This window comes from Gavialis gangeticus, unplaced genomic scaffold (genome assembly GCF_001723915.1).
Source record: "Gavialis gangeticus isolate Ggan-Ray unplaced genomic scaffold, GavGan_comp1, whole genome shotgun sequence".
In the NCBI taxonomy this organism is placed as follows: domain Eukaryota; kingdom Metazoa; phylum Chordata; order Crocodylia; family Gavialidae; genus Gavialis; species Gavialis gangeticus.
This window is the reverse complement of record NW_017729032.1, coordinates 158,737,354-158,746,667: the sequence shown is the minus strand read 5'-3', so window position 1 is coordinate 158,746,667 and position 9,314 is coordinate 158,737,354. Positions and strand designations below refer to the sequence as shown.

Genomic DNA, 9,314 nt, shown 5'->3' with positions numbered 1-9,314 from the left:
GGAAGGGTGCCTAGCAAGACGGCTGCTGCCCCTGCCCCTCACCACTGACTGGCTGTGAGGTCTGTGGCCCTGCTCCTCTCCATCTATCAGTGGTAAGAGGCAGGACCGCATGAAGGACATCCCTCGCAGCCAATCAGCAGCAAGAGGCAGGACTACCTGGGCCCCTCAGCCAGAGACACTGAGGGGTGGGCCTGCCACTCCCTCTGTGAAAGTGGCTGCCAGCCCCACAGTCTGCCCGTGAAACTGGCCAGCAGCCACTTCAAGTTCAAATAATTGGGTTGAAAGCTTAGTGTTGGAAAGGACCTCCGGGGTCCCCTTGTCCAACCCCTGCACAGATGCAGGCTGCACTACTGTTAAGACATTCCAGACAGAGGCTCCTCCACCCTTTCCTTAGAAACCTTCAGGGAAGGAAATTCCACAAATACCTCAAAAAATCAAAAAGTCCCTTAATGGACAGATTGGGGGATGGGGAAGGGGTACTAGATAGGTCAGTGAAGGCAAAAAAAACATTACAAAAATAGTTCTTCTGCCTGCACTGCCCTCAAAAATTGCTGCAGTTCAAATGTAGGGTTGAAATATTATGAATGGGGAGCTATTATGAGAAGAACCTCTATGAAATGCACATTCCTGCACCCTCCAGCCCATGATAAGCCCTGCAAAAGGATAAAGAAGGTAGCCTGCCTCATCCTTCTGTGCAGGCAGCAGCTGCAGCCAGTGAAACCTTTCTCTTCAGACAGCAAGGAAGTCAAATCATCAGTGCCCAAAAGGCTCCTATGTACAACAATTTGGAGGAGGTTTGGCTTGCCGTATGCTGCCCTGAAAGTGATAACAAACTTCATACACCAGGAGAATCCTACCACATTCTTGTGCTAGAGCAGGGGTGGGCAAAATGCGGCCCACCAGGCCATTCTATCTGGCCCACGGGGCCTCTAAAAGATTTAGAAAATTAATATTAATCTGCCCTGGGCTGCCTGTCATGTGGCCCTAGATGGCTTGCCAAACTCAGTAAGCGGCCCTCTGCCCAAAATAATTGCCTGCCCCTGTGCTAGAGTCAAGACCCAAGATGCAGGTGGATGACTGCAGTTGTCAACAACAGGATCTGAGCCAAAAAGTCATGCATGTACTACAAAAAGAAGTTAGCAGAGCAAATGAATACAAACACATGCTGCTGCTAATGCTCCTTGGGTTTCTGCTGACTGCCAGACCATTCCCACGACATTCTGGTCCTTAACTCCAAGTCCTGAATGCCACTTGTTTTCACCCCAACTGGAGAGACTACAAAGCAAGCCATTCTATAGGGGGCCCTTGTCTGTGGAAAGCAAATGCCACCAGTGCACAGGTATCCAGGTTGTAGCCATATTCATCTAGATGCAAAAGGACTCAAAATTCATGGTAGAGGTGATATCTTTTATTAGACCAGCTAGATATTGGTGGACAGAGAATTCAACTCCTGAACTGTTTAGGTTACAATGCAGACTTTGTTCTTGCAGCAGCCCTTTCCCCCAAAAGCCATGAAGCCACTGAATCTCAGCAATGCAACAGTGCTACAAACCAGCTAAAGCCCATACCCCTTGCCTAAGTAGCGCCTTGCACATGCATATAAGGAAACCCCCTGCTCAGCCAAGATTGGAGGAAACTAAGCAGTGTTTCCCATCCCCCCAGCTCTGATAACAGCTACAGAGAGGAATATAAATGAATGAAGGCACAAATACGGCCGAGGGCTGCTCATAAGGTATTTTTCTCCATACACAGACTCCTGGCTATAGCTGTCCCCACTTGGAAAAGCCAAAAATAAATTCTCATTACCTGTTCTGTGCCAACCACATCCACATCAACATCTTCACCTACATCTTCTGAGAAGTTTTCTGCCTTGATGATATCTTGGCTGAAATGAAAAGCCAAGTCGTTTAATTCCTGTCCCCCCTCAAATTATGCTCAATATGCTATAGAAAGCTAAGAAGTGGAAATAGAGACAGTGCCTACATGCTATGAGTTGCTCTTAAGATTCTTGCATAAAGCAGCACAATATCTTCCAAGTGAGGAAGCACTTCAAGTGTTCTGATAAAGAGGAATTTTGATTAAAGCATTTCTAGATAGCAAGACACACTACACTTCCCAGAGAAGCTGTTACCCCTCTGGTTTATTTTGCCTGCCAATTTTATTTTTCTTACATTTCAATAAAAAGGAGTCTGCTAAGTCCACTTAAAACAGGGCCCACTGCCCAGAATAGCACTTATCTGTCTAGAGTCCAAGTTACCATTACATGTGACCCTTTAACATTTCTAGAAATGAAAGCCAGAGAAAACTATTTCTTTTTCCCCCTCTTTGTTTCCTTTGGTGTGCCAGGCAGAACTTCAGAGTCTGGTGGGAACCCTGGTCTTGCTAAAGATGCTCTGCACAACCTCTGTTACACCGGTTTATGGGGAACTACAGGCAGTATACAAACCCAGGTCTTCCCAGAGGTCAGTAACAAAGCAGCAGAGCTGCTACCACCAGGAGCACACCTGCTACTCTTAGCCTTCTACAAAATGGTGAGGAGTTAAGGGCCTGAGTTTGAACGTTTTCTTTACTCCCCATACACCAGGCCAGGAAGGACAATAGGCTGCCTGAAACCTAGTGGCATGAGCCAGGAGAGACCCAATGTTCTCTTCACAGCATCCTCAATGGGACTAGGAACTTAAGTGCAGCAAAGAGCCACTTTTTTCTGTCTCAATCCCCACCTAGGACCAGGCAGCAATGGAAGGCTTGGAGTGGTAGGAAGTGTGGGAATTCTTGGATGTTTCAGTATCACTCTGAAACAGAGATCCAAGTAATGCCTTGATGTTAGTTAACTGCTTTGCGTCAGCATTGAGCACAGCCTCACAAGACATATTTTGAAGACAGACTCAGTGCATCCAGTATAACGGTTTATACAGTTGCCTGTGTCCTGTTTAATTTCCCAGAAGCCCACAGGCACAAAGAAATCCCAGGGGTCACTTAAAGCGTCTGTAGAACATGCATCCCTCACCTGCATCTTCTCTTTGGTCCCGCTGGACACAAGAATGGCAGATATTCTGGGTGAGGAGTTTCTTGAGCCTTCAACCTCTTTCTGCTCTTCCCTGCTGGGGAAGCAAGTTGCAAAGTACACTGGAAATCTGGAATTTTGTTTGTTGCCTCAGCAGGGCTGGTTTCAAGTAAAGACCCTGTAACAGGTAATGAACAGTATTATTCTTCATCCTTGCTCTCTGAGCGTGTCTGTAGACATGCAGGAACAGTTAGTTATAGCATGCCAGAGCAGACTGGAACAGAGCTAGTTCTAGCACATCAGAGCAGACTGGATTAATCAAGTCTGCTGAAGCATGCTAATTAGCTTTGAAATGGCAGCTGGGGTACTTCAAATTAAAGCTCATCAAATGAGTTTTAGTTAAAGTGTCCCTGCCGCCATTTTGAAGTATGATATGCTGATGCACGAGACGCCGCAGGCATTTTAATTAGAGCGGGTCTCAGAGCCGCTCTAATTTAAGCACCCCCCCTTCACCCCAAAGGCCATGTGAAGATGCCTGAGATGCAGAGAGATGAACACTTCTCGCAACACCATTCTTCATATGGAAGAGCCACTGTGGATACCAAATTCACAGGGAGAATTTGAACAGAAGAGTCATTTCAAAAGTCTGCTTTGTTTAGCAATTTCCCTAAAATCTACAAAGAAATTTAAGGAAACAAGAGGTCCAGGAAATAGCTAATTACAATATTTTCCTGCATACCACTTGCCCGCCCCACCCCCCAATAAGATATGCACCTTGTTTCTGGAAGGCAGAATGTAGGAAAAAAAGACTTCTCCTGTCATGGCCAGGAGCTGACTCCATGCAGCAGCTCACACACCCTCAGCCAGCTTCACTGCACTCCTGGCAAAAGCTACTGGTAACCCTTTCATGTCCAGTGCCATATCAGTAGCAGCTTTTGGAGGCTCAGGCAAAAAAATTACTGTCAATTCAGGGCTAACACTTGAATTCAGGATTAACACCTCCATCCATGCTGCTGGCTGGCCCAGAGGGAAGTGACAGCTTCTTTGGCCGCCATGACAGCACAGCGTCTCCATGCCTGTATTCTTTCATGATTCTAGGCCTGTGATGAAAATCAGCTTCCCTGCCAAGAACATGCACCACATTTTGGAGGACTGATGGGGAGGGGAATGCATGGGGCACGGGAGTAAATATGGTACTTCTTTTGCAGAAAAAATATGCACCCTGGACCCCTGTTTTAGAATTATGGGTCCTGCGTGCTGCTGCTCAGACAGAAAGAAGTAAAGTGACAAATGACACATGGCAACACCCACCCTTCCCTGCCCAGTATAATGGCCTCTGAAGGGAATTCCAGCTACTCATCCTCAGATGAAAGAAAGTCTTTGCAAACCACAGCCTTAAGAAGGGCAAAGGGAGGGAAGTAAGCTAAGAAGCATGGAATTAAAAGAGCCCAGTAGAGGGGATTCCCTTTCCTTCTACCTCAAATAGAACATAACCCCAAAATGGCAAGGTGAGAATCTAGAGGTAACACTGAGCACTTCTATAATTAACTGTTTTCATCCTCAAACAGCTCCATACATTTTAACTAACCGAGGTGGGTGCAAGTAACAGTTGAAAACATCTGAAAGCGAAAATTAATGAAACTGAGAATGAAAGATTATACACCCTGAAGACAACAGCATTTTAACACAATATGTTAAGAAATATATTTTCACCAGAGGCACAATACAAGAAGAACAATGGTGTTTTCATACCATTAGATAACTTCCTCTTAAAGGTAGATATCTTAGATGGGCTCATGGACGACCACTCGCCTACGCCGCCGGTAACAGAGCTCTCCTCCTCTTCATTTGCAAGCAAAGAGTTTCTGTACCAAACCAAGGGGTGCCATTCATCTCCTTTGCAGAACCCTGGCTCTGTTATGTATCTCTGTAAGTAGCCATACCTGGAGAAAGCCAAAAAGCAAGAATAATAAAAAAAGTCTTCTGCTCTGGGAATGTAGAGTAAGCATTGCTACAAAGGGAGCCCCTCACTTTGCAATGAAGCAGCCAAGACCAGATCTGTCATGAGAGAGAGAGAACACTGCTCTTTTTTCTAGGAAATAAAATCAAGTGTGAAAGCCCCCAAAGCAGAGAGACTTCTTGAACTTTAACATTAGACACAACACTTCATTCCCAGTAATTACAGAGCCACATCAATCTCCTAAAAGAATTTCCTGCACTCTGTAGCCTGTTGCTGCTCTTGCCAGGAAATGGCTTGAACTTGGTTAGGCTCTTCAAAGATGCTCATTTCTCTTGGGAACTGAGAGGCCTTGTCTTGCCTCCTCAACTGTTGAGCAGTGGGAAACCTAACTGAGGGGGGGCTGCCTCTGCTGAATAGTGGAGCTGGTTGGGAGACTTTTTTCCCCCACATTAGAAAACGATGATGTGCCAATAACTAATCTTTTTGCTGGAATGTAACAGTTTTGATTAAGCCTTCTCAGGTCCAGGATGGTTTTTACAAAATACCTACCAGAGCAGTGGCCAAAGCACCCATGTTGGGCATGAGAATCCCAGGTTCATGTCTGTTTCGATCAATTTGGGCAAAGGACTTCCATATCCCAGGTGAACAACCTCATCAGATTACTGGCTATCCTGAGTTAGGCACATCTCCCTCACTCTCTCTAGACATTGTTTTTAAATGTTTCCCACTCAGTTCATTTTAACAAATAGGAACTTTGCTGAACCAGACCACAGAATTACAACCTGGACCTGAGCTTAAATCTCTTTCAAATCAAGCCTATTGCTGCTAAGCCAGGTCCACCTCAGACCAGAAGGCACAGTTTTAATACTGGCTTGTACAGTAGATTATTCTTTCTTTGATTATGAGGATGGTCTGGAAAGTATCAGACACTTTGCAAACTAAGAAAGCCAGTCCCAGGGGCAGAAAGTGGGGGGTGAACGCTGAATCAGAAATTATTGCAGTCACCTACCCTGGAGGCCCCAGGGGCTTAGAAAAACTCTGACAATGGAATTTGCTGTTTTCAAACAAGTGTGTATTGCAGCTACTATTTCAGGATCTAATCCAACTCCCAGCACTGTTCGTAGAAGACTAATTTGCCTTAGACGAGAGAGAGAGAGAGTGTGAGTGTGCGTATTAAATGAAACGAGAATACGTCATCAACAGGGTGGGCAGATTTTGTACAAGGCTGCTAAATTCCCTGATGATGATTCAGGAATCAGACCTTTTTTGTAGCTCATTATTTGGTTGTCTCTATATAAGGTTTCCTAGCAAAGACCAACTAACTTACCAGTAACATTCTGCTGCTATGATCTGGGTAATTACAGGAGGAGGAAAAAGTTAAATTCCATATACTTAGACATGTTGAAATATACCCCTTTCTAACAAATGCCCACATTCTGCATCTCATCTGTAATGGATGCATTCACATATGTTAATATACAGGTCTGAACACCAATCCTATGATTAATAATAAAAACTGAAAATAACCAGATGTTTATTCTCAAAAGTTCATGTTGACTTAAAACATTCCACCCTGTAATTTATGATGCAGCTAAACCTAAATATTTCTAAGAGGAAATATAATCTTCAGCCTCTGCAAGGCATTTTGAGACTCCCAGAATAGAAACTGTTACTTTAGAAACACAGCTTGAATGCAGAGTTGTGGATAAAACTGCAGCCCCCTTCCCCTCCCCTACCAACTCTACTGCTTTCCATTTATATCCAGCAGAGGTAGGCAACTCTAAAGCAGTTGGAGCTAGAGCTTGAAAAGAGTTTTCTGCTTGGATCCAGATCCATCCAGCAACAACAAGCAAAGATCCAACCAGTAGGGAAAATCCTACTTTCCTGGGATGTGCAATTACGAAAAACATTGAATACAGTCAAGAAAAATCATCAGGGAGGGAGGGGGAGTATTTTTCGTTCTTTTTTTGGTTGGTTGGTTGGTTTTTTCCACAATGCATTTCTCTGTTATATGTGTTTGTTATTCTGAATTTTTCACTAAACTAAATCCTGAATAAACGTTGTTTGCCAAGGATTGTAAGTCACATGACATCAACATCCAACAACCACTCTTGATCTTTGCCATGCAAAAGTGAGTTGATACACTCTGCAGAAGATAAGGTCCAGTTCAATCCAGGCTGATACTGTCTGTATGCTTTAAGTATCCTGTCACATGCTGGTCATAAAGGAGTGTAGCAAAATATGGGCTTTTTCATCCCACTGCTTGGTTTCTGTTCAGTATGAGACCACTCCAACTGGGACAACTGTGAATTTCTGAGACATTTACAAACAAAAAATCTATTGATATTTAATTTGAAGCTTGTGAGTCATGAAACAGACTTCCTCAATGTAATAAGGATTTCCCTTTTTATTTGCAAGTAATACAAATGGTAGATTGTTTTCCATATGCATGACCCCCGCTACTGGCTGAAAAAAATGTCCCTCTAACCAAACTTCTCACAAAAAATGAATAGATTTCCAAAGTTTTCCTAACCAACAAGGGGTATCCAAGCAATTCCTCCTCAGCACAGATCAAGAAACCCATTCTACAAAACACACAAATTTGTGCACAGCTTCAGGTATGTGCTGTGCTGTGCTGTACTCTACACAAAACAGTGAAATTCACTTGTTTGACAATAAACAAGGAAATTAACTTACACTAGTCTTTTGTCAGGCTTTAGTAGCTTATTGGAGAATTCACTGATGATTACCAGAAAGTGTAAATTTGGAGGCACGCATTTTCCTTCTACTGCAGCATTCTGAAAGGCAAATTCAATCCCTTCCCTAACAGAGGGAAAATTATAAAAGAGGGACAATGTAATTGAACAGAGGAAACAAAGACAAGGCCAAAAGCAATGTATGATTGCATGGCACATACTTGTGTATCATAGCTACTGATTCCCTGGATTTCACCTGGTCCCAGCCAAATGTCAGCGAGAAGCGACGAGCAAGCTCCTTAATGTTCATGAAGGAGGTGGATGACAACTCCATGCTGTTGCTACTGCCAAGGGCATTGATGTGCTTCTGAAACAGCTGCAAAGCCACAGACATCTGCATGTTACCTTCTATATGTAATAAAAGCATCAGGAAGACAACCTGCTTGCCAACCATTAAATTCCTTGTGTGGATAGAAACTTTTCAAAGTGATAGCCAAGCAAATAAAAAAATTAAGAAAATGTATTTAGGATTTCTGTTTCACTCATACCCGTGAGCTATATCTGAGTGTTGTATGAGGAAACTGCCAGGAAGGACACAATTGCACTGAGCACAGAGGACCAAATTAAAACAGTCAACAAATATATAGCCAAATGCTTCCTACTCCACCCCTCCTCCTTTTCAGATTTCAGGGGTTAGTTCATGGCGTTCGGCTGCTGACAACATGTGTAAAATCAGCCAAGCTCATTTTTCAGTCATTCTAGAAGTCTGCCCTATGGCTTGGAGTATGACATGGACACTGGACAAACAGATGTCACGAGCAGCCCCGCCAAGAGCAGCCACTAAAACTGATTAGCAGATTCAATACTGCACCTGCAAGCTCCAGTGGTTACAAGCCTCAAAGAAGCTGCACAAACAGAAAACTGGCAGATATTTTATGAGGCTTCTGCCTTCTCCAATAAACTCAAGGTGCACTGATACGTCGGTCCGATATCAGGTTGGTACCAATATAAAGAAAACTGGCTGTATCAGATATTGGCCCAATGGGGCTGATAATTTGGCTGATAAATGCCCATGCTGTGAGCAGCTGCAGCCCAGCACTCAGGCACTGAGAAGCACAGCTGGCAGCATGGAGAGCTACCTCCAGCTGGTAAGCCTGGTGTGGTGGAAGGGGAGGGGGGAGGGAAGGGGCATGGGGGGCTGATCAACGCTCCCCGTGGTAAGGGAGGAGGCAAGGACAGGCGCTGCCCAGGTGGGGTTGAGAAGGGCTGGAGCTGCGGCTCATTGTGGGGGGAGGGGGGAGACGGCTCCCACCACTGCTTCCATCCCTGGAAGGCACAGGTGAGGGGGTGCCCCCTGGATCTGTGCGGGGCGGGGTGGAGAGGACTGCTGCCAGGGCTGCATGGGGCTCTTCTCGGTGGGGCCTGGGATCAGAATGGGCACCAGCGGTGCTGGGAGGATGTTACATCCACCCCAAATTTCACCACCGCTTCGCTCCCAGTGCTACCACCGCCAGCCACCTGGCGCAGCCCTGGCTTTTCCTGGCGCGTGGGTGGAGGTGGGACGTTGAGTCCCACCCCACACAGATCCAGGGTCACCTCCCCCCCCGCACTGTGCCTTCCTGAGGTGCAAGCAGTGGCAGGAGCCGCCTACCCC

At 45.2% G+C, this 9,314-nt stretch overlaps 1 protein-coding gene across 4 annotated transcripts in view; it reads right to left on the bottom strand.

The window, feature by feature from the left end:
* Positions 1-9,314, bottom strand: part of LOC109302575 (cohesin subunit SA-2-like) — a 97,761-nt gene that overhangs the window by 1,019 nt on the left and 87,428 nt on the right. For 2 of the 4 annotated variants that reach the window (XM_019524165.1, XM_019524167.1), the window contains 6 exons: positions 7,882-8,036; positions 7,662-7,787; positions 4,757-4,947; positions 3,008-3,182; positions 1,807-1,885; positions 390-425 (listed from right to left, as the gene is read on the bottom strand). In XM_019524165.1, coding sequence (XP_019379710.1) covers positions 390-425; positions 1,807-1,885; positions 3,008-3,182; positions 4,757-4,947; positions 7,662-7,787; positions 7,882-8,036 — 762 coding nt within the window. The remainder of the gene's footprint in view (positions 1-389; positions 426-1,806; positions 1,886-3,007; positions 3,183-4,756; positions 4,948-7,661; positions 7,788-7,881; positions 8,037-9,314) is intronic. The other 2 variants (XM_019524168.1, XM_019524166.1) reach the window with 2 other exon arrangements.